The sequence below is a fragment of the Cygnus atratus genome, chromosome 9 (assembly GCF_013377495.2).
Source record: "Cygnus atratus isolate AKBS03 ecotype Queensland, Australia chromosome 9, CAtr_DNAZoo_HiC_assembly, whole genome shotgun sequence".
NCBI lineage: Eukaryota > Metazoa > Chordata > Aves > Anseriformes > Anatidae > Cygnus > Cygnus atratus.
Window position 1 is genome coordinate 26596450 of NC_066370.1, and position 25162 is coordinate 26621611.

Sequence of the window (25162 nt, forward strand, 5' to 3'; positions counted from 1 at the left end):
GATAAACCCCACAAATAAGGACTGAGATCATATTTTCGCCACCTGACAGCACTGTACGGTTTTAACTGTACTTTGGAAAACATGATCACAGTGCTGAATGAAGGCTCGTTTAGTTTTTCAAACTGTCAGCCAGTCAAGTGCATATATAGCTGTTATCAGGACACAAAATAATGAAAGAAAAACATCAGTTGCTCACCCCACAACATCCGCAGCATTTGCAGTCCCCACAGATTGTTCCAAAGAGTCCATTCACAACCTGAATACCGCAGAGCACTGCTTGGATCCCACTCATCACTAGCAGCAAGGCGAAGAGGGTCAGGTGCCAAGAAACTATAGTTTCAGGTGACTTACACATAGCCCATATTGTGTGGTTACCTAGATAATTCCTGTGCAGAAGGGAAACAAGACAGTTATGGAGATGATGTTAGCTCCCAAAGAGGTGACCTGTTATGGCTGACAAGCTGTGGCTCTTGTAACATGTGACTGAAGTTCTGTTACCTTCAGTATTGTAAAAAAGTATTCACATTACAGCACAAGTACATTTTGTTTAGAACATTATTTTGTTGTAGTTTCTAGATCCTTTGAAGTAATTGATTCGAAAAGAGAAGGTACAATCAAAGATAATAATATGCTAGATACAATCTAATCGTTCGTGGTATTTTGGGAGGAAGACATTACCAAACCATAGCCAAGTATGTGCCAAAATGATGTTCATCCCTACTAATATCTTGTCTGAAGTCAAGTGGCTTTCCTACTGTCGGTTTAGTTCTGCTATTGCACGAAGCAGTGCTGACATCTAGTGGTGTATTAAATGGACCTACAAAACATGGAAGAATCGTAGGGTTTCCCTAGGAATATGGCATCTTCTGTAATTCCCCCTTTAGCAGAAACCCCGGGCTTTTATTTGGTTACAGCATTAGATTTTGTCATTCATGCCATCTCTGTGGAATTGATAAATATAAATGATAGCAAACATGTTTTACTTGTAGTGGGAGGAAGAGACAACTTTGAAATTCCATAACCAAGATAAAAAATGGCATAAACAATTACTTGAAAAACATTGTATTACAATAAAAGATGTCACTGTTAATCAAGTGGACTGAATTTATCCTCGAATACTGTTTATAATCCCAAGAATAAACTAGAGGGCTGTACTCTTTACTGGCTCCTTTGAAACTCAGTAGTTTTGATTGGTCTTATTATTCTTTACACATCTGTTCTTGTCCCTTAATTAGTATTGCTGTACATTTCTGGGTCTTCAAAGAGCATCTGTTTTAGATTAATAGTAAAATTCCTATTGTTATACAATAGATTTGGAAGTTTAACAATATCACAAAGTATCACAAAGTTAAATCTTATTTATTTATTTATTTATTCCCTGTTTTCTTGTCTTACCCGTCCTGGAACGGATAGAGCCACTGGTTTCCATCATTACATTTAGGGCCTCTGTTTAGGGCTACTGCTGACACAACAAAGCAATATCCAGCTCCCAGAACTCCAACTGCAGCAAATATTATAGAGGAAAACATCTGACAGAGAAAAATGGTGTTATTTTTATTCTCATTCAAACAATTAAATGTGCCCTATTAATGTAAAGGTACATTCTCTAAGCTCAGCTCTTAATGGTCAAAACAGTCAGCTGCTGAACAGCTGAAATGTTTTAGTTTGCATTTGCATGATAAATATATAATGTATACCGGCACTGGTATTTAGAAGTTTTGAAAGAGTTAGGTGAGGGCACTATTTGCCTGAAGATTCATGGAGCTGGTATCTACACAGTAGATGGCACTCTTCCCGTTTATACAGTATGTATCGAAGATTTTTCTTTGTTCAAGGTACAGTGTTTCACTGAAGTAGCTGTCTTTCACAGAAGATTATAAGCAAGACTGAAGTACTGGACCACTTAAAACATTAAAAAAATATATCTACAGTACCCTTTACAAGTTAACTTTGGTATCTTGGTGATATTTGGACCAAGTAATTGTATTTTTCCTTCTCGAGTCTTCCCTTCAGGTTTCATATTAGTGTATTTATCTTCTCACAGGTACTTATCGCCATTAGCTCTAGTGCTGTAATTGGAATTAATAGAAGGCTCTCCTTATTTTTCTGGCATTCCATTAGTACATTCTCACATACAGTAATACATAAGCAAATTGTCCAAATATATCCCAAATGCCCTACTTTAATTTTAAGCACTTAAAATTCAAACCTTAATTTTTTGTAGATAGAGGTAGCCATAATAGTTTGTAGTTACAGGGGATATCTTTTATTGGATGAAAGTGATATAGGTGGGGGAAAAAAAAATGCACTTTCCAGTCTCTGAGTGCTTATACAGATGTCATCACAAGGATCTTTTGTGAGTGTTGAGATAGAACAGAACAGAACCATTCAGCTGAAAAGGACCTTCAAAGATCATCAAGTCGAACTGCCTGACCACTTTAGGGCTAACTGGCAGTTAAAGGCTATTAATGAGGGAGTTGTCCAAATGGTTCATGAACACGGACAGGCATGCATTTTTGTGTTGGCATATCTGATGAGGCTAACAAAAATTATATTAATGTAGTAGACATCATAGTAATGATACTTCTGCTAAAACACAAGAGCAAGTTCAGTTCTCAGTCATGCTGTGGTAAGGCCACCAGGACTCTTAATACAGTGTTGTGACTGTACTAATATTCCCAGTCTCTCAGTCAGCTACAACACTAGCAGGATTCATCAGCAAGGTACAGCACTGCAGAATGGAGGTTGCTGTATGGACAGCAATATCCTTACATATGCTTTATCTTACATGTGCCAGCATGACCACAGGCGGAGAGCACACACAGCTCAGAGGGTCACCTCTGTCTCTATAGATGTTCTCCAAGTTCATCTGAATTTCTGAACTGCAGGGTGGTGAGTGGAAGTCTGGCAGCAAAACATTAGTGGTGTCTTAGATGCTGAGTTATATGCGGTCTTGAAAGCTAAGCTTTGTTCACTGCTGACAGAAAGTTGGTAATGCAGTGTGATAAAGAGAAATATGTGCCTCCATTTTTTTTACTAAAAAGTTTCACCTGCTCTTGGGATTGCAGGAAGACAGCACCATAGGGAATTTAGGGAAGGCTCTTTGTTAATCTCACAGCCATGACTCTTGTTCCATTTTTTTTTAAGTGAAAATCTGTTCCTTTATAAAAGAATGTAATGTTCTACTTGTGCCAAACAATTTATCACAGAAGGACAGACTTTCTAGGAGAAATATGCCTATTTTATATCTAATCTCATCTTTTAAATAACATGCTTGAGTTGTTTACTAGTGGCTAAAGGCATTTGAAACTTTTCACTTGCGGTGTGAAAGGAAGCTGTAAGTTCAAAGTGGAGCCTGGTTTAGGGCTGACTGCTTTAAGCAGGATGTTGAGTTAGGTGAATTCCCAAGGCTTGTTCCAACCTGAAGTTTCCTATGAACCTAAGATATTCACAGCCTTCTGCATGACCCTGCAGTCAGCTGGGAATATAATGCACAACTGTCAAAGTAATTTTTAAAACTGCCAGCAAAAAAATGGCTAAAGAGAGAACTGTTATGCTGTGCAAAACCAAGTGCAGATCTTTCAGAAATTCATTTTAATTGTGATCACAACTGTTAGTATGTTGTGATTGCTAAGTATATCAAGGCAGTACAGATTTGGTACCTGTGACACAACATTAAAGGTACAACACAATTTTGACAATCTGCTATTTATACCTTTAAGCACTCAGCCAAATGACAAGGCTTTGCATCTTACAGTTTGGGAACATCTGTCTAGTCTCTCAATGATTGCGAGCAGAAGATATATATATTCTTATTGATAACAATACATCTTTTACTTTTTTGCCACATTTCTTCTCACTTACCGCAAACCTCTTTCCACAGCTCTCATTACCACAGCATCCACAGCAATCATTATTCTTAAGGCCCAAAAACACCAAAGCAGGAAAGATCATCTACCAAAGGCAGAAATACAGTTTGAGTTGGGATGAATTATAATTACAATTGCTTTTAAATACAATAGTTCGATGTCTTTATTTCCTTAACACTAAACTAAGTAACTTATTGCTAAACTGTTGGGTGACTTTTAACTTATTTGCTTATCAAAGAAGAATTTGCAGTGTTGGAGCCTGCATTTGAGAAAATTCAACAATGCAAAGTCATGGTTTAGGTGGTACAAAAAAGACTGTAGTATCTGAATTTATATACTCACCAATACACCAGATCCCAAGATCCCTCCGAAGTACCAAACCTCATCTGTAATATTTTGATTGTTTTCAACCACTTTTCCTCCAGGGAAGAACAGCAAAATGTTAGCAAGTGTACATAGCACAGCCAAAGGGATAAGAGTGATTCCTAGGCACTTAGCACAGCCTCCAGTGCACATGTTTTTTTTAAAGAAATTGCAAACACAGCTAAAGGCAGAGGTAAAAAATCTCTCAGACGTTCTCAGAAATGTTTTCTAAAAAGAAGCTTCTCAGTTTATTTTGCAAAATCCAGTTTCTGCTGTGCCTCTAGATGAACTTAACCTATACAATGCTCCCTTCGGAGACGTTGCTGCCTTTGGTCTGAAATGCTGTATTCTGGTTATTTATATGTTCTCTCAGCCATTATGTCAATTTTCTGAACCTCCATAAATGAAATTACGTTCAGTGCAACTGCTCATTTTACTATGACAACCGATGACCTTTGTTAATATTTTACTAATGTGAATGAGACACTTGATTATCTGGGCTCAGGTTGTGGGTAGAAATTCTTTTTAGTTCAGGATCATCATTTTTACAATACAGTGTCCTTCATTCTACGAACTACTTCGTAGAGACTGACATGGAAACACATAGTGAATCAGCTTATGTTAGTAACAGCTGTGTACAATAGAAAAGTTCTAGTGAATTTTCTTTTCTTTGGGAAGTTTGAGCTAGTCACTTAATGTTTTGAAACAGATGGCTTGCGTATTTTCAATATATAATGAATTAATATGAAAGCAGTGCTTTGCAGCTGGTATCTCTGAATAAAAAAAGAAAGGTCAGAAAAAGTTTCAGTGGACCTGCTTCTTATGTTTTGTCATTTTTTGTTCTATCAAAGTCTAACATTTCATCTGTGCTCAGACAAAATTTACATTTAAAATTGTACTGTGTGTGGCAGACAAACTTCTGAGTTCAAGCTGAGCTTCTACTGACTTGGCATGCAGCATTTTACTCAAGCAAGTACCACTGTTAAAGCAAGGTCTGCAGCTCTCTAATGGACACTGGATACTCAGACTTGGTATATTGCTTTGCAGAACTTATGCTATGATGAAGTACATCATCTTGAACTGTCCAAAACTGTCTGGAAATATGCAAAGCTGAAGCTTCAGGTTAAGTGGCAATGCTGAATAAGCTGGTTTAAGCAGCCCACAAGTTTTTACAGAAATGGTTTTATCAGAGTGGAGGGTCAGATCTGTTGTTGTTAGGGAAATGTCTTTTCAAGTGACAGTAGTGATACTAGAAATATTTATCTCTGTACATAATTCTAGGAGTTGCAACATGCAATTAGAAGGGTGGTTAACTTCTGAGAGAGCTAACTGACATTTTTCTTAAAGGTGCCAGTATGACTGAACACAGACAGGTACTGCCCCTGACAGACAGCAAGTTTGGGGTTCTGCTGCAAAATAAGCATCAAAATTAAGGAAAATCAGTTATTACTAATCGAGATGGGTACCTGGTATATTTCTATTGTTCTCAACAGCTTAATTCTGTATAACTTCAGGCAGAAAGGATCAAGGTCTTGTTTTTTTTGATAAAAAGATGAAACTATGAAACCCATTTTCATGTCAGACAATATTAAACTTTTGATGCTTATGTTTACTTCAGGGAGCCTGATCTTAGACTAAGAAAAATATCACACTATGATTTGATACAAATACGATATAAAACAACAGCTCACACATTTGTTATTCACCTTGAGCAGAGCAATTTCTACAGTGAAATCTTTCTTTTTCCAAAATGTTCTCCTCTAGGTACAGAGAATCAGCCACACAGATATCAAAGGCTTTGAATGGTTAATCAATAATTCCTTATATTTCTATTATTGCTTTAATTAAAATAACCTCAACCCTGAAAAGAAAAAAAAATATGGAGATTATCCTGGGTGCTATTGAAAGGCAGCTGTGGTAGTCATATGTTCTAAGACTGTGAGATAAAGACTGTACAAGGCCTTTTATGAATCACGTAAGGGAAGGCGAGGTGGAGATTTTATCATTCATTTAGCTACGTACATTCAACTACAGCACCTGAGGTTCTGTGAAAAATTTTGTGTAACAGTGTTGCTAGCGGGTGTATAAAATTAGGTGTTGCTCTCAGTTCAATGGTACTTCTCAACTGATATTCTGCCTTTAGCACAAACCTGAATCAAAGGTCTTAGAGGAGTCAAATTTATGTTAAGTACATGCGTATTAGAATAAAAGCTAGTGGTGGATTTTTTGTCCTTTCCCTTCCCTTCCCTTCCCTTCCCTTCCCTTCCCTTTCCTTTCCTTCTAGCTGGTGAGTTATTTCTGTTACAATTAGGTATTAACAGTCCAAAGTTTTCTTACACAGTATTAAATGGTTTTGTATCTGAAATAGTAGATAAACCATCTGACACAAAGATGAGACATTATAGGCTGGTAAAGACACTCATCCATAAATCCAGAAATGTCCTTGAATTGCAGTAGAATGAGAAAGAGACACACCACACACTATTGATGTTAGCGCTGAAAAATAATTTTTTAAAAAATGACAAACTAGCCTGGTTATCACCAGCTTGGAGCTTTATACTGCAGTATACAGGGAACTGTATCCTGTGTAGTAGATATGGCAATATGACATATACAAACTTACATGCAAACGACTAATAGCGAAGTTATCACAGAGTCCATTTTATATTTTATTAGTCAAGAAATTTTCCAAGAGTCCATTCTGAAAAGCTCATGCTTGTTAATTGAACATTTCATTCCAAGAAAGACAACTATTATGCAACAGAAAAGCAGAGAGAGGAACAAATGAAGTCCTGAATGACAGACAGCAGTCTACATGTGCTGGTCAGTCATATGTCAGAATTAGGCCAATGTAGGCAGTTTTTATGGCTTAATGTTTTTTATGGCCTGCCATTGCCTCTGTGGCAAAGATATTCGGAACTTGAAAACTCTCCATATTTCATGCACTGTGTTAAACAGACTTTCATGATGTTCCCAGTGAGTAGAGAGTATCTGTAGTTTGGCTCCCAATTATGGCATAGTACAATGTAGTCAGTAGCAGACATAAGGAAAATATTTGCTGTAGCTGGAACATAAATCTTACTATGCTTTCTTCTTGTCAGACTAGAATGTGGCTTTTTCTTCCAGTTGTGAATTCTGGCTTGTAGTAAGGGGAGAAGTTTTAAACTGTATTGCATCCAGCACCCTGTCACCCCAACACACCTCAGGTGTCTTCTATCAAGTCCTTACCAGGCTTCCAAGCTGAGGCTACTGACCTGGGCAACAGTCCTACTCTTTCCCTCTTACTCTACTCACCAACATGGTCAATACCATAGAAGGTTGGGCAGACTCCTCTGTTCAACTATTCAGGCCAGGCCTTTTTAAAGCACCGCCAAAATTTGTGTGGGGGCTTAAGCTATATTTCTGTGTCAGCAGGGATGACTCAAGGGGAAATGGCATTCAGCCAGAGCTGGAAAACACTCACATTGGCACAATTCTTTTTCCATTGAAAAATGGAGTGACTTGCACGCTCAGTTCCTCAAGGAGGTCCTTCCCTTCCATCCTAGCCCATGTTCTTTTTAACTCTGTCCGTCTATCTGGGATTAGGACCAGTGAACCCATTGTCAAGCTTTAGCCACAGCTGCTTGTCCTTCAATACTCCATTGTGGAGATTCTGAGGCCTGGCAACAGTCTCTGAATTTTGTGTCATGCAACATTTTCCTAACAATTGTGGAGTCACGATGGAAGGCACTCCTTTCTGACATCCTGTGAGAGGGTGTTTCCTCCTTTCCTTATCTTCCAAGTCATACAGAGTCAATGCTATGCAGAGAAAAATGAAATTACATATTTTCCTATGGAAAAATAATAAGAATGAAAAGTTACTCATAAAGTTTTGGTTATTTCAGGAAGATGTAAGCAGTGCTGATAGCTTATCTATTCTTTGCCTGGCTTCTTAAAATTTGTCAGACAGACAATGATCTGCAAAGTACGTGGAGACTGAGAAATGACTGGAACAGAGAATTTGATAAATGTGAAGGATAAATATAAATACAGCTACATGCCTAGTGTCTATGTATAAAAATGCACAGTACATGGTAGATATAAATGAGAAATCTCAAGAATTTGAATCAGTGATCCTGAAACAGGAACAAATGTAGCTTAGATGGTAACCTGAACAGTAGTGTAAATTATCCTGTATGCAGCATACACTAGTTAAACATCTTTGTCTTGGTACCTAGGCTAGCCACCTGGGATATCACCAGTACAGTCATCACAAGAAGTTCCTTTTTTTTTTTATTATTTTTTATTTTTTGGTGCTGTTGTTACCATGCATTTCTTACTAATCTTAGCTACTAATTGTAGATAGGTGTGTCTTGATCAGTTCTTGCATCAATGACTAATCTCATTAGAAGGTTATGACCCATGATAATGAGTTCTTGCTCTTGTGATCTGTGTTACTGCTTCCATATCTTAAACGTAGTTTTGGCTACATGGAGCTTCATAAACTTCTACTAGAAGTTCTGATTCTGCTTTCAGTTAAGCCAGGGAGGATTTTGCTATGAATTTACAAATAGGATTAGATTTGCAGTAACATAACTGAAAACAAGATTGTTCAAGCCTCTGCTGTTGCATGTAAATTTGTGTGTGTGTGTATTTGTATAGATATATGGTGAAACACTGATCACAAGCAAGAAATCTTGAAGGAAGTTCCTGCATGAAATCATTCTAAACAATCATTTGACAGAAACACTTTACACGGTGATCTGTTTTCTTTTGTGTTTTGCCATTCCATTGAGGACTGGTTGACTGTGGACCAAGTCCCTTTTCTTTGGAAAGAAAACAAAGGAAAATGAGCCAAGAAATGTCTCCCTTCACATTACCCCTATCTTCATTGCAGTGAGGGATTGATTGCATTAGCGCAATCTCCTTCAGAGAACACAGGGAAGCCTCTCAGCTCTGATGTCAGCGTAGACACGCAGAGAGGACAGACTCCATTCCTCTTTGCTGGTGATACAAAGCAGCCACCCCTTCTATATGAAATGTGTGGATATGGAACACACACTGGGGAGATGCTACAAGTGCAGGGCTTCATTACCATGGCCATGTTTGCACAAAGTAAAAACCATCATCACAACTCTGTACACAGCTTTGACAGAGGAGACATACATTCACTTTTTTATTCACAGATTTCTGTCAGTCCTGGCATCTAGCTGTGTGGTGAGGTATGTGAAAGTAGACAAAAGGAAACTAGGTACTGTTGGCTTCCCTTTCACAGTGTTTTCCTGTCCCAGCCCAGCTGCTGAACTTCCACCTCAGCTCTCCTATCAGGACAGGCTGATAACATACAGTTTCCCTAGTATCTTGTTTGACCTTTGTTCTCTTCCTGACGTTTCTGTTCAGATAAGAACTTGTGACAGATGTAGCTTGGCACAGGTGGTATTTTAAGTTGCAAATTGATATCATTGTGAATATTGTGAAAAGCAAAGTATGCTAATGAGAAACAAGAGGAGTGGGCTGGAGGGCATAAGCCTAGATTCATGTACTGTGTGGGCAGTTCTGCCACCAGTATTCTGAATTTAGTTATGATTTCAGCTTGATGATAAGGACCTAGACTGAGTATAAACTATAAGTAGATAATTGCCAGCTTAGGGTAAGAGATTCCTCTGCTTGAGAATGGAGATAAGTCAGATGAAGAAACTTGAATTTTAATGTCCTATTCTATGTAAAGTTTTTATTCCCTGCTATCATTCTGATATCTGTTACCCTAGTCCTTTCCCATTAAATAAAGATATTAGAAAAGAATTTTTGATTTCCATCAATGTCAGAACTATTTATGTTACTGACATTCACATTAGAAGTGAAATTTTACAGAAACTAGTTGGATTTTTACAGCTTTTCTGTAACTCAGCTTTATACTTCTTTGCTGTTTTGCTGTTCTTTTCAGTCGTGTTATGTTGCTTTCCATTTTACCAAAGATCATGTTGCTTCCACTGCCCCTTCACCACCTTTCCCACAAATGTCTTCAAGGTTTCTCCTCTACATGTAACTTCTTCTGTTAAGGTTTTAATAAACTCATACCTTCATTCTCCTCAAGACATAATCTAACCATGAGACCAAAAGTAACTGTCAAGCAGTAACAAGTAGGCATGTGGCCACTAAACAATCTTTGATGTTTCTCTGATTTATGATGTTACTTTTAAGTAGGTAAAAATTATGTAACTATGTTTATGTAAAACTTCCTTTTACTACTGTTATACTTGTTGAGTTTTGTGGTATATGTTTTTGTTCCTTTGCAGAACAGGTGTTTTGGTGTTTTGTGATTAATTAATCAAAATTGGGGAGTGGGGGTGGGTATTGTTTGTTTGTTTTTGTTTTTGATTGTTTGTTTGTTGTAAACCACAATGCCTGAAGCAAAAAAATAAAGGAACTTTAATCCTGCCATAAGCTGTCTAAACACCACTGAAATACATTTAATAATTAGTAGTGATAGCAGTAAACACCAGGGGTGTTTACCAAAATAGGAAAAGGAACCATTTCATTTAGGGTTATATAAGTTAATTATTTCTGTGGGGGAGTGTATGCACCTTATAGTTTTTTGTTGGTTGTTTGGTTTGGGGTGTCTGTGTGTGAAATTCAGAACCATTTACAGTTTTGTGACTGTCTACAATTACGAATTCCTGTCCGGCACCTTCATTCTCTTGCTGAGTATAATTTAGGTTTTCTTCTTCCTCCTGACATTACATAATTAGGTAAGCAGGCAAGAAAAGCCTGGGAAAAAATGGTCCAGTTCATTTAATTTTGCAAAATGGATTAATCTCTTTTTCCAAGTAATTTGTTCTTCTAGTGAATGTTTTTCCTGTCTTGCATGAGAAGCTTCTTTGGGTGCTATCGCTCCTCTTGATTTTGTATAGCTTCTTTCTCAGAGTGATAATTTGTCACTCACTTATTACGTGTCTTCAGAGACTTGTAGTGTTCACTGTGACACTGTGTGTTTCTGAAGAATGAAGCAGTATACACCGTGCCTCCATATGTATTAACCCCCCTTAAAAGCAGTGTCCTATATGCTTTGGTCTGCTTTAGTTTCTTTTTCTAGCAGTCATTGAATCTGTTGTTTCACAAGAAAATTTCAGTTATAAGCAACATTTGTACAAGTTCTGTAAAGCCTTGAAAACATGAGAAGTTGAAAATACTGTTGATTGAGTAAAATCTTGGCTACACCTTCAAATAGTTCAGTAGTTCCAACAAAGTTCATCAAAGAGTGGATTTTAACCCTTGTATTGTTTTTTTCCAACCATTTTTTTTATGTCTGTTTTGCTTTCTCCCTATGTACCTAAATTCTCATACATTTGTATCTTCTACAATAACAAACATCTTTAGGAAGTTTTCACAGCTTCTGTTTCTGAATGTGGAATTTGCTTCTCTGCATCTGGAAACACTCAAATCTTTATTATCTGGTCATGCAGTGGCTGAACTATTTTGCTTGTTTATTCATTTTTTTTTGTTTCTTCTACTCTTCTTTCAAGGGCACTTTCAAACTGCTCGGATTTTGATAGGTCTCTCTCATGCAGCTACTTTAAAGAATGGTGGCAATGCCACCGTTCTTTAAATATCGCTGACCCTGACAGTGCTCATAAGTTAGAGATTTCTACTGTCTTTATTATAATGCAAGCATGGTCTTATCAGAAGGTAAATGTCAAAGAAAAAGTCTGGGCATTCCTATCCCATGCTAGATACCAAAGCAATTGTGAGGAAAATCCTCCAGTGAATTCATTAACTCTACCTTAGAACAATGTGTGGCCCTACCTCAGAAAAATGTGTGGCCTAATTGGCCCCACATAAAGCAAGAGTAATACTGCAAATTTATAAGGAGTTGCATTGCTTTTAGCCTGTCATAGAATACCCATCTCTCTTTCTCATCTTTATTTCTGGACTTAGTGGCAGAGAAGAGAGCAAAGGAGAGCTAGCTCAATTTCTACTGATTGTCTGTGTTGCTGATAAATGGCATTTCCTGAATGCTGGCTCTTCAAACACCATTTGGGCTACTGTGGCAGTAAGATGTGAACTGCACAGTATTTGAACCAAGTGCATCTCTCCAGTTACGTTTCAGCTTCTCGGCTTTGTATCCTCCATTTGCATTGTCCAGCTCGATTGTTCACATGTTCCACTAAAATTATACACTTGTGGCCCCTTGTCTCTTGCTTCTCCCACCCATTTTTCTGTAAGGGATGCATCTTCCTTAAGGACATCCTTGCTCAAAAATCCCTTACGAGGAAATGGTTCATGTGTCACAGAGCAAAATAATGAACCCCAGAAAGAGTTCATACAGTGAAAAATATGTTTATCTTATGTAATGTTATTGATACCTGGATGACATGGATAGGTTCAGTTTTACTTCTAGATCACCTGTCTGAAATGAGGGCACTTTTTACTGATCATAAACTGATGACTGTGTAGGGAGACAGAGTGGAAAAAGAGGGGAACACTGTCTTTTCCTCTGTGGAAGTGGATAAAGACCATTCCCATTTCCATTTTGGATCCAATTTAGAAGACTGCTGTGGTTTTGAATTTATCAAAATTTAAGAGTTGGTTAAGAGATCATATCTTCCAACCTATATGTTTTGTGTACTTCAAGGCAATTCTGTACAGCTTTTGGTTGATGATAAGAATGTTATTATATAGCACATTAAATTTAATTCATTTGTTGTGAGACTGGGACATTTAATACTCTGTATTTATCATACACTTAACTACAGCCATGTTTCCAGCTGGCTAATCCATCTCCTGTGCTGATTTCACTGGAGACATGTTTGTTAAGAAAGGGGTCAGAGTTCATATTTACATTTCATCTCCTCATCAATTTGTATAACTTCCCTCTATTTGAATTCTGTTCAAAAGGGAGATTTGCATGACTGAAGAGTATTTTCTTCCATGCTGAGCTCCTTTGATGGCTAGAATCAAGAAATGCTAAAGGAAGCATTTGTGAGATTTTTTCCTTATTTTTCAGATAAATATATTTAATTTTTAGTTATGCATTGAAGATCTAATTACATACCCTGCATGTATGTCAGTTCCCACTGACTTCTGTGGGAAGACTTGTTGGAGAAGAAAGACAGAATTGAACTGTCTTACTGAAATCTTTCTTCATGTGATTAACACAGCGCATGATATTGCCCACCATATCTCAAATTGCTAGCAGCTTGACCTTGTAGTCCCTGTGCTTATCGATGTCAACATTAGGCTTCACAGATTCCTGTAGTGCTCATCATTATGGACGATCTGTGACTACATGTTTGCATCCTTACCTGCAGTGAATTTATTTCTTGGTCACTTCTGTAGTGGAGAGCAAAACATGAGCATAATCATCTCTGCTTATTGATCTCTTAATTAACAACTAAGTAAAATAAGAAATGAGATAAATCATGCAACAGTAAGTCTAATTTCTCACCAGTTCTGTGAAAATTGAACTGTTCTTTTTATGAACCAGTTGAAAAAGGTAGTATAAAATCTTGGGCATTAGGGTAGTTGTATGCTCATTGCAGATAGCCCCATGCTATCCAAAGAAAATCCCATGGAGGCAAGGACATTACATGCTACTGCTGCTATCAGACTATGAACACATATTTTAGGTCACATGTCTTGGCTAGAGTGTGGAGGGAGGACAGAATGCCCCCTACAGCTTCTCCCAGCCTCTTTGCCTCTGAAGTTCTTCCTTTGCTGTTGCAGCTTTTGCAAGCTTAAATAATTTTGCAATCTATTCCTGCTTTCAGAGCATTCATGTGAGGGGTGCATTCTTCATATTCCTCTATCTCTGCCAAATCACCTTGCAGTAGTGAATTTAGCATTAGGTACAGCAACAAATTGGTTGCTCTGTAAATAGACATCCAGATGGTATAAGGTATGTAAACTGTTTTGTACTACATGCGGTTTGACTGGTAATTATTGATTTGTTAACAAATTCATGAGGCTAAGAGTAGAATTATACTGTTGGTAACAGCATCCACATTAATTTCAAATGATCCTTGGCACTGAAATTCTTGCCTCTCTGTATGCTCCATCTGTCCTTCTAACATAGTCCTAGTCATTGTCATTATGCAGAATCTGTTTGCAAGGGCTCTGTTGCTGAAACAAAGCAAAAGGATATTCTAGCTGTTCCTTTTTTTAGTTATGACTTGTCCCCCGAAACTCTTTTTTTAAATGTAAAGTTTGTTCCAGCTTGAAAAAGAATTAGCTATTTCCTCACTGAAAGCACATAGTTTTCAAGTATAACATACAAGTATCCTGTGACGAGCAGAGTTGGAATGTGTTCACTATTTCACAGCCTTGTCTCCTATTATATTCTATACTTTGTTTCCTTTATTCCTGAGATTTGACATGGGCCGTTTCATTTTATGAACATAGTTACTGAAAATATTTAAGATACATTTTTCTGAAAGAATTTCAAAATCTGGATTTCTGAAATGAAAATCTTGATTTCCTTTTCAGGAAAAGGCTATACTCAGTTTTATAGATGGACTGTAACACTGGTGTGCTCAAAGTTGGCACAAATCATGAATTCCTTTTCACCGCTCTAATTTTAAATTCTATTACAAGGCATAAAAAAGGTACAAGACTGCGTGCTGATGAATTTCTTGCTGAAGTAAGGTTTATACAAGAAGTGAAGAGCAGATGAATTTTTATTGCATAATAGGAATTATACAGATTGCATTTAATGAGAGGAGATGTATATATATATATTTTTTTCCATAAATAAATGAATTAGTAGAGGTTTTGCAACAGCCTCTGTTAAATTGGTTTTATATCCATAGCAACTCTTTCTGCTTCCTGGATAACTGTGTTTCAGCAAATGTAACTCTGAAGTGGGTGGAAGATAGGCCTTTCTGCGTAGTAATAAGCAGAGAACTACAATAAAGTTCCATATTATGAGCAGATAAATATAGGCACTTAACCTCATTGTGTAGGGAATGTAATGTTACTGGTTGCTGAAAACCAAATGCCAGCAAAAATAAATAGGTAATTGAGAGTGAGAGCCTATTGATTGTGCCAGTTCATCCATACTAAAAGCACATACAGGATCTCAGCTGTAGGAAACATAATGCATTGCTTTATTGTTTTCTTTCTTAGAAATGTGCTCTGAAATTTTATTGTGTTTACTAGTGTGACTAAAGCTAGGTAACCGTTAATCTATTCTATAAATAAACTCTTGCTCTTGTTTCTGCTTCAAATTTGATGTTAGCTACTATGCAATTAGAAGGCCCAGAGAGACACTGTTTATTTCAGAAGTATATCATGTGTGGGCTGAAGGTTTTTCTTGCTTTGTTTTGTTTTGTTTTCCAAAGGCATGGAAGTAACCCAGTTTGAATGCAAATGACTTGATTGCTTCAAATAACTGGAAGAATTGAAAGCTTAGATTTGGATACAAAACATTTTGTTTCAAACCATAAAATATAAATTCTGATTTTTTTTACATATGCCTTTCTTTCCTCTCTTTTTTTTTTTCCTCCCCAAATGTTTAAAATTATTTCAGGAAAGAGTTGACTCACTTTGAGTAAATCAGTTATCGCTTGTGTTAATATTTAACGATATGGTACCAGGCTGTACCCTGTTACTTTCAGAATACTCCCACATTGTTGTGAGAGATGATGCACCCCCTGCTGCAATACCAGGTATCTAGGATAGACTGTGCTGTGTGGTCCTTAAAGGCATGGTGCTTCTGTTGCATTCACCTTTGTGTAAAGTCTGTGATGAAGCCTAATGTTGAAAACATTAAGATTCAGAGAGCCCAATTCTGGTCTTGCTGGTAATGATTAGGGAGAAAAAAAAAAAAAGTGATAGATCAGGAAAAAAAATAAAAGAGAGAAATTAGAAATAATTCTAGTTAATTATCTGTATCTCATTGTGAAAAATATCCTGACCCTTTCGAAGTCGGACAGAGGTGGAGGGACTGTAGCAGTCCTTAGATCTCATACTTTGCTTTTTTCCTGTCTCTCACACCATCTTCTGCCTGCATTTCCTTCTATCATCAGTGCCTGAGATCTGCTGCATCCTGCACTCCCTTTGCTGCTGCTTTCCCATCCCCAGGCACTGGTTTGTTCCACAAGCTGTTCCCCTGGCTGTCACCATTGCCCATGCTTGTCCTGTCTCCACTGGTGGTGATGCAGACCTGTCCAGGTTGGACTTCACCTGTCAGTGGCTTCCTCCTCAAATCCTCTGCTGGCTGCTTTTTGGTTAAAGAAGGAGAATTGGGAACAGTGGGGCTGGAGCTCCTGCTCATACTGGTTTGCTGTGGACCTGACCACTTAGCCTGTCAGACAGAGGCTGCAGCAGGTCTTGCCGCTTTTAATCTGCTAAAAGGGCTCCAGAACAGGCAAGTCCAAACAGTTGGGAGAAACAAACTTTGTAGAGCTGCTCACCCCCTTTTCTGCACTTTTCTGAACAGGGACAAAGCTGTGGGATGATGGTCTTGATGTAAACCTACTAGGATTTGATTCCTGATGAACTGATCTGCTCACTCATCTGTTTTTGCAATTAAAGAAACAGCTTGCTTCTGTATAGTCCCTGCCCTTGGTGTCTCGATGTAGAAGGACCTAGATTCTGTACAAGGTAAGGGAGGGCAACCCTCCATAATCTTTGTGTGAGCAAAAGAACTTGATGAGAGAAATGTTTCTGAAGGCAACTTTGCATTGTGGAAACAGGAAAAAACAAGAACAAAAACAAAATAAACAAACAAACAAAAAACTCACAGTGACTTATAGACAATTATTCTCCTTCCAGTTAATTAAACTTTATTTCCCTTTCTGCCTTTGCTATGTTTTTAATACTTTAAGCATGAAAATGTATTCACTGTAAAGGGGAGAGCAATGGATTCTTTACTTTTTAATGACTAACAACAGTTCTGAAAACATCTGCCTGCACGTCATTACAGATACCACCAAAATGTAACACCACCAAAGAAGAATCATTTCCAGGGTCTATCAGCAGCATTAAAAAGATCCCTTGTTTCCAAGCTGAACAGGGATGACAGCCGCTGAGTACAGACCATCAAGGCCTGCATCAGAGGAGGGCCACGAAGATGATCAAGGGGCTGGAGCACCCCTCCTATGAAGAAAGGCTGAGAGAGCTGGGGCTGTTCATCCTAAAGATAAGACTCTGGGGTGACCTTATGGCAACTTTTCAGTACTTAAAGGGGGCTTATAAAAAAGATGGAGAGCAACTCTTTGCTCAATCAGGTAGTGACAGGACAAGGGGGAATGTTTTTAAACTAAAAGAGAAGAGATTTAGATTAGAGGTTAGGAGGAAATTCTTCACTCAGAGGGTGGCGAGGCACTGGAACAGGTTGCCCAGAGAGGTTGTGGATGCCCTATCCCTGGAGGTGTCCAAGACCAGGTTAGATGAGGCCCTGAGCAACCTGATCTAGTGGGTGGCATCCCTGCCTATGGCAGGCGGGTTAGAACTAGATGATCTTTAAGGTCCATTCCAACCCAAGCCATTCTATGGTTCTGTGATTCTTCGATCACTTAAGTCAACTGTTAGATTACACCTTGAGACTGTGAAGCTAGCTATTGTATTATTGGGCCTCTCCATGACATCACATTAGTCAGTAATCAGTAATTTGTCAGTAATCAGTAATATTAAAATTTTATAGATGGATGCATTCATTAATACAATATACAAAGGCTTTTTTGATCGTATTTACTTTGTGTGACTACAGTCTCTGAGTTTAAGATAAAACAAGATAATATTGGCTGCAGCTTGTTCTGCACAAAAGGTGTGAATCTGGTCTAATTAACAAGAGGCATAGTCAGGAGGATGTTGCTGATTTTGGTGGAACTCAGTTCCTTTAAAATCATAGAACCATACACTGGTTTGGGTTGGAAGGGACTTTAAAGGTCATCTAATTCTAAAAGTTGCCATAAGGTCACCCCAGAGTCTTATCTTTAGGATGAACAGCCCCAGCTCTCTCAGCCTTTCTTCATAGGAGGGGTGCTCCAGCCCCTTGATCATCTTCGTGGCCCTCCTCTGATGCAGGCCTTGATGGTCTGTACTCAGCGGCTGTCATCCCTGTTCAGCTTGGAAACAAGGGATCTTTTTAATGCTGCTGATAGACCCTGGAAATGATTCTTCTTTGGTGGTGTTACATTTTGGTGGTATCTGTAATGACGTGCAGGCAGATGTTTTCAGAACTGTTGTTGATCATTAAAAAGTAAAAAAAATATGGAAAATTTAAGACAAGGCCTTTTTTTGTGATCTCTATTTTCTTGATTGTCCCAATAATTATCCCTGACAGCATGCCTCTGTCACATGTACAGCAATTGTTACAATATAGTAACACTAACTGGGGGAAAAAAAAGTTGTTTGTTTAGTTCTGCATAATGTTCTAGAATTTATTAGACAAAAGGGTCGCTCCTAAAGTATTTCTCAGTTGGAGTGTTTTTACTCAAAAAGTATAGATAAGAAAATGTGTATAGGTGTACCTCATAAGTATTATGCATAGAAAAAAAGTTACAGTTACAGTTTTAATTCTTGCTGGTCAGATGGTTAAGCTTTTTCGAGTTATACTTTCTAATATTGTTCACACTTCCTAAAACTTGTGTAGTTCCATTTTATACTGAGGCTATCTAATAAAATGGTAGTTGGGTTGCAAAACTGGGGGGGAAGAGAGGAGGAGGTTTTTATTCTTACCATAGAAGAAGTTACCACTTGCATTATCTCAACAGATAGGTCAGCATACTCTGCACACCCACTTATTAGACATGGTATACTGTAGTTTCATAATGCTTCTCCCTGCCAAGAGCAAGCATTCCTTTTAATCCAGGGCTTGCAGCAAAAACTTATTAGTCATTCAGTATCACGCCCATTGCCTATTGAGAAATGTTTTTAGAAAGGAGCAGATGTCTACAGCATGGCTCACAGAGACTAACAGAGACTAATTTGAAATACGTGGCTAAGTGCACACCCATTCCTGTAGCCTTTACTCAAGAAAACTTTTTAATGACATCAATGGGAGTTGCATCCAACACAAAGGAACTTAGGATAGACTCCTCAGACTAATGAGCTACCTGTCGGACTAGTGAATTTCCTGTTTTGAAAGTGGGAAAATCTGTGTACAGAGTAATATTGAAACCAAAACATCCAGATGCATAGCAGCTTTGGAAGCAGACATTAAAACTTTACAAGATCTTTTGTAGGTTTAGCAAGGTAATTTGGGTCAGTTCAATGTTCGAAGGAGGTGTTTGCTTTAATGCTCATCAGGTATGTGTGTAGCATCTGATACACTAGATATATTTGTACGCATGTTCTGCTGAGCCAGATGATGGGTGCTGGAAGAGCCATGGAAAGTGCTTGATCTGTCTTGACGTGGTTTACTGCAAAGGGGCTTCAAAACTAACACTATCTTACTGATAGGTTTTGCAACACCTGCTTTGGACACTGGTTGGGTGATAGAGGTGGGGGGAGAAGGAGTGCTTTCCACAGAGAGTGTGCTGTTGGCCAGGATGAGGAGTGAATCATGCACTGATACCATCAAAGAGAAGAAAGAGAATTTAGGAGGTTGTAGCAAAGCAGTGTTCAGAGCTCCATTTTAAAAAAGGAGCAAAGGTCACTCCTTTTGGAGCCCAGCTGCAAAAGAATGTGGGATGTCCAATACTAATTTACTTTTGAAAAGTAGATTACTAGAATGCCTCCCCAGCATGACAAAAGTTACAGGCATTCCTCAGCCTGAGGACATTTTAAAACACATCTCTTACTCCATGTAAAGATCCTTATCAGTAGGTAGTGGAACGATCTTTCTGAGAGTGTCTTCCTGTTGTCTTGCATGCAGCCTCAAGGAGCAAAAGGATTCAAGGCATGGTAGACTGCAGAGGAGGAGCAGTTGCTCCAGGCAGCTGTATCCTGGTGTTCAGGACTCTGCTAATGGTTGTCCAACAAAGCAGAAGTTTGGACGCATACATATTTGACAGGATTTACAGGGCATCTTTCTTCTTCTGATGTCCCCTTATGGGCAAGTAGCCTTGTGGTTTAGGCTTTTGTTCTTAGACAGCTACAGATCCCACTGAAGACAAAGGAGTGCTTTTAATGTTTTTACATGCTTCTCAGAAACCTTTTTGACAGGCACATTTCTGCTGCAGGCTGGTTCTGAGCTTACTCGGCCCTTGGAAATACTAGGGAAAAACAAAGGCCACAATGTGACCATAAATGTGCAAAGAATTAAGTACCCTTCAAGTGCATGATGAGAAATTTGTATCTAATTAATCTGCAGTTGAAATCTAGTTTGTGTGAAAGCTGAAAATGTCACTTCATGTAGTGATAATAATAGTATTGGCAGTTTTCTACATTAGCCTTATGACTGTGCATTGGGTTACTGTTGCAGAATAGTGTCTTAATTTATAATGTTTATATCTTCTGGAAGATGGAGTTGGAGAAGTGGGGGAAGGTGTTACCTTATTGTTTGGAGGGGTTTGGAGGGGTTGTGTATGATGAAGAAATACCTTGCTTCTCTGTTGTTTTTAATATAGATTTATAATAATGAACTTTTTCCTGATGCTTAGGTCAGGGGAGAAAAGAGTTTTTTCATCCTGAAGTGTGTGAATGTTTGGGAAACACCTCCAGATGGAGAAGGAATTACAGCTTCGATGACCCTAAACATTATGGAGAATTGTAATGTTAAAGATATGGCTTTTATATCTAGTAAGAATTTTGATAGGCATGTGTTTGGTTTTTCACATCTGGCCAACTTTAAAAGTACAATTCAGGAACAGAAAAATTAATCTGAAAAAGTTTTCAGCTCTTTGCAGTTCAAAGAAAATCTTTACTGATGCCCACTCAGAAGTCATGACTTTAACTGCACAGCGAATAGTTTTCTACTAGTAAGTATAATACAGAGTAAAATGGGATTTTATTGCAGAGAGTTTTTTAGTATGAAACGCTTCTCAATTTTATGTTGAAAATATTGTTTTGCAAGCTACAGTATACTTCAAAGAAAATCTCCAGTATGATTTAACTGATTTTTGTCAAGAGATTTATACCATTTCAAAATTCCTAGTTGCTAATTACAGTGCAATGCTATGAACAATATGATTAAATTAATACCTTAACTTAAATAAGTTATGTGAATAATGCCTGGGTACACAGTGCTTTATAATGCAGTAACACTGGAGGTTTTAAAATCTGTGGTAAATCTAATGCAACTGTATGTTTGTTGTTGTTGTTGTCAGGCATGGATTATAATAATACAACTGAGTTATAATAATACAACTGACTACTACTACACATGCAGACTGGAACCATGAAAATCAGCTTCAGTGATGCATTCTCAATCTTTGCTGACCCTGACCAAGTTCTTGTACCCACCAGAAAAAAAGTCTGTCCAAAACCTAAGCTAAGGAGTAAGTTCTCAAGTAATTAAACTACAAAGATATTTTCTCTTCCCTTGCTTGCATGGAAGTACACTCTGTAGCACAAGGAAGAACTCTGTTACTAGAAATCTTCAACTGTCTCTTTACATCTGATGATCATGTGACTTCTTTCAGAATTATTTAGTTTGAAGTATCTGTCTGTTAAATAACTTGGCTCAAAAAATATTATTTGTTGTTACATCATTAGTCCATATATATCATTGTATTATATAAAAGATGAAAAGCAGTAGAAAAAGAGCAAATAGCAATTGATAAACTATGGTAAAGTTTTGTTATAAATAATTATAATTGTTTAAGCTCAAAAATGTAGAAATGGAAGAGGTGCACTTATGTCTTAATCTAGCTTTAAATGAAATGTTTTAATATATTCAATTTCAAAAATAATAATGAACTACATCATATTTCCTTCTTGCCTAAGAATAAAACTAAAAATTTTGCTTGGACAGTCATGAAAAAGGAAAAAAAAAAAAAAAAAAAAAAGAGAGAGAGAGAGAAAAAAAAATGCCTCCAACTTCATATCTCAATCATTGTGATCAAAAAACTCTATGGAGGCTACAGCACAACCCCAAAATTATTAAATCTTTGTATACCTGCAGGTGTCTGTGCTGCTTTCAACAGTAGATTTTTAAGAGTACTGGTTTATCTCACACAGAGGCAGATAAATGCTATATTAGAAGTATCTTCCCCTAGACAAAGTGGAGAGGAGGGGATATACCTTCTGTCAGAGACTGCAGCACTCTTAAGAGCTCTATAGCTCTCCACAACAAACTTTAAAGCCTTGAATTTCTGCCTCCAACTGAGAGTTCAGTGTGGCAGGAAATAATACTCATCTGTTTACGTGTGAAGGGTGAATCTGAAAACAGATGAACACTGCAGTAAAGCCCTCCTGAGATGCTGTGTGTGGATCTGCCTCCCTTCCAGTCAGCCTCCAACACTATTCCTTATATTTAATGATTCTGTTCATTAGTGTGTTTGAAGGGCAAAAATGAATTATTGTAGGCTGATGGGGTTTGCAGTCTCATTAAACACAGGTCCAAACTTAGCACGATTTTGTAGCTAAAAGTCATCTTAATGTGTTGTGCAATGCTGGCTTTACTGAAGGAAAATTAAGAAAGTCCTCCGAGCACAGTGATTACTCATACACATGCAGGAATTCCCATGTGTGTAAGTACCAGCCTGTGTTAGTCTGTTTTTATGTACTCTAGATAGGTGTGTTTACTTTAATTTATTGGCAGGATTGTGCTTGAACTTAACCAAATATTAGTTATAAAGTTGAAATGCCTTATTGATATAGGCATTACGTGGCTATAAGTGGACTTTGGATCCATCTCTTACTTTATCTTTCATATGATAACATCTGTCATTTCAAAGTATCTATCTGAAGCTTGTTGCATCATGTTTGTTTCAGGTTATGCTTTATATTACCACTTTGGAGTTACTCTTCTTAAATTTTCTCTAGTTTTGTGCTAGTGTAAGGAGTCTTGGCTAATTTGGCCCCTAGATTTCATAAAAACAAATATGGATTAGGATGGTATTTTTGTCATTTTCCTGTATGAATATCTCCCCTGGTTCCAGTAGGATGATTCACAAGAGGGCATGAGTTACGTCTTGCAGGTGTACAATGGTTTATTTTTAACTGAATCAGAATTTTGATGTTTGCTAATCTTGATTATTTTCTGCTTTTCAGAGGAGTAAAAAAATCTAGTTCTGAAAATGTCTTGCCTTGGAAGTAACACAGTATACTTCACTGTGGTGGATCCTCAAGACAATGCTTGCTCTTTCATGCATAGTAACTACACGGAATTTGTCACAGGAGTTGTTACAGATGGCTATGGATTTACTCTATGAGTGAGAAGATATTTCCCAGTATAACAAGTTCTGATATGTATGAAGAATATTTGGCAAGATGATCAGTATGATGATCAAACTGTACTATTGTTTCAGGATAGGATAGCGAGTTTTTTCTTTGCTTTTCTTCGCTTTTCTTTCTTTGCTTTTCTTCGCTTTTCTTCACTTCTCTTTTTTACTGTTCATTTTAAGTTCTATCTGACTAAGTGATCTCATTTTTGTTTCACACAAAGCCTTTGTTGTGCAACAAGAGAATAGGGGTGGTGTTGCAGCCCCTTCTGCCTGTCTTCTCACTCTTCATAGCAGATGTGAGGTTCTGGGAGAGAGGACTAACTGACATCATGTGTTGGCTGAGTCCAGTAAGCAAGGTTGTCATACCCCTTCATTAGCCTCAGGAGGTCAGCCTGGTGTCTATGCAGGTGCAGAACTATGCAAATGAAGTGCTGGTGAAATTATGTTTGAGGTGCAATGTCCAAAGTTGAGTCTTTTTACTTTGAGGCAAGTAAAGATGGAAATGTTTCCCACAGCTTTGAAGATATCTAAAAATGATTTCTTCAGCAATGCAAGATTATATCACCATGAACACTGTGCACCTTGTAACCCTTATATGCAGAACTCTTTCTTATATGTAACCAGTGGTGATAACTCTTCTTTTTGCTCTTCATAAACATAATTTAAAATGTTAAAGGGGTTCTTTCTAAATTCTTTGCAAGATGTGTTTGCAAATTCTAGTTCTTCATTTTATTTTGAGGGAGAAAAATGGAAATATCTTATTTTTCCTGGATTACTTTTTATAGTCTTTGCACCAGTTAACCACCCATATGGGAATAGGATTTGCTCTGTTGCTTGTTTTTCAGAGTAGGCATTCTGTTGATATTTACATATATTTTCCCTCATTTTCTTTCCTTGTTTTCTACCCTTCTGCACAGCTAAAAGGGTGGCCTGAAAACTTTAGGCATAGCAGGTCGTATGGTTCTTTTTTGATCAATTATAATTAAATGTGAGATTTAATTTTAAATCTGAAATGCAGAAGAAATTGCATCCAACCACTCATTGTCCAAGATCAATAGCAATACAGGTTTGGCATAGACAGCAAGTTCTCAAACTTTGTACTTGAGAGGAAAAAATAATCTAAATTATTAGATTGCCTTGGCAACTTTCATTCATTCACTCACAATCCTGAAATATCAAGACTGAGTTACTAATGATAAAATTTCATAGCATTTTATTGTCTATGTTATTTAGCAGTGTACTATCCAGATGTTTCTGTTTGCATCAATGTAATTTTTATAACTGAATTGATCGGTCAATCTGTGAAGGAATTCAGCCTTTTTTGTAGAGAAAATGACTTTGTGTCAAGATGAAAACGACTATCTGCATTTCTCTATATTTGTCTATTAGCTAGTTAATTTCTGCTGCTACTTTTAAAAGCCATCGTGGCTTGTGGACAATACAGTTATACTTATTTCACAAAGAATTTCTGTACAATTTTAATGAAAATGCATATGTAATATACAAACTTCACAGTCATCTGTATTTGGGAGACAATACTGTTTTAAGCAGGTCAACAACTTTTTAAAACTATTTGTAGAGTTAAACGGTATAAAAAGTACTAAATAATTTTCAATTAAAAAAAAAATCTCTTTCACCACTCAATAAATCAATTGATAATACAACTGACATCATTATGTA

The 25162-nt window shown here is 37.5% G+C and overlaps 2 protein-coding genes across 2 annotated transcripts in view; one reads left to right on the top strand and one right to left on the bottom strand.

Annotated features, from left to right (window-relative positions):
* Positions 1 to 184: 184 nt before the first annotated feature.
* TM4SF4 (transmembrane 4 L six family member 4) lies at positions 185 to 4623 on the bottom strand. The gene is made up of 4 exons (XM_035566513.1): positions 4212 to 4623; positions 3865 to 3954; positions 1396 to 1529; positions 185 to 386 (listed from the first exon to the last, which is right to left on the bottom strand). Exons 1-4 carry the CDS (start codon positions 4383 to 4385, stop codon positions 185 to 187), a joined length of 600 nt encoding a protein of 199 aa, XP_035422406.1. The 5' UTR covers positions 4386 to 4623.
* Positions 4624 to 13705: 9082 nt separating this feature from the next.
* Positions 13706 to 25162, top strand: part of TM4SF1 (transmembrane 4 L six family member 1) — a 33730-nt gene continuing 22273 nt past the window's right edge. The window contains exons 1-4 of the mRNA XM_035566426.2: positions 13706 to 14106; positions 16648 to 16811; positions 20756 to 21073; positions 21422 to 21592. The gene's annotated coding sequence lies outside the window, so the exon portion shown is untranslated. The remainder of the gene's footprint in view (positions 14107 to 16647; positions 16812 to 20755; positions 21074 to 21421; positions 21593 to 25162) is intronic.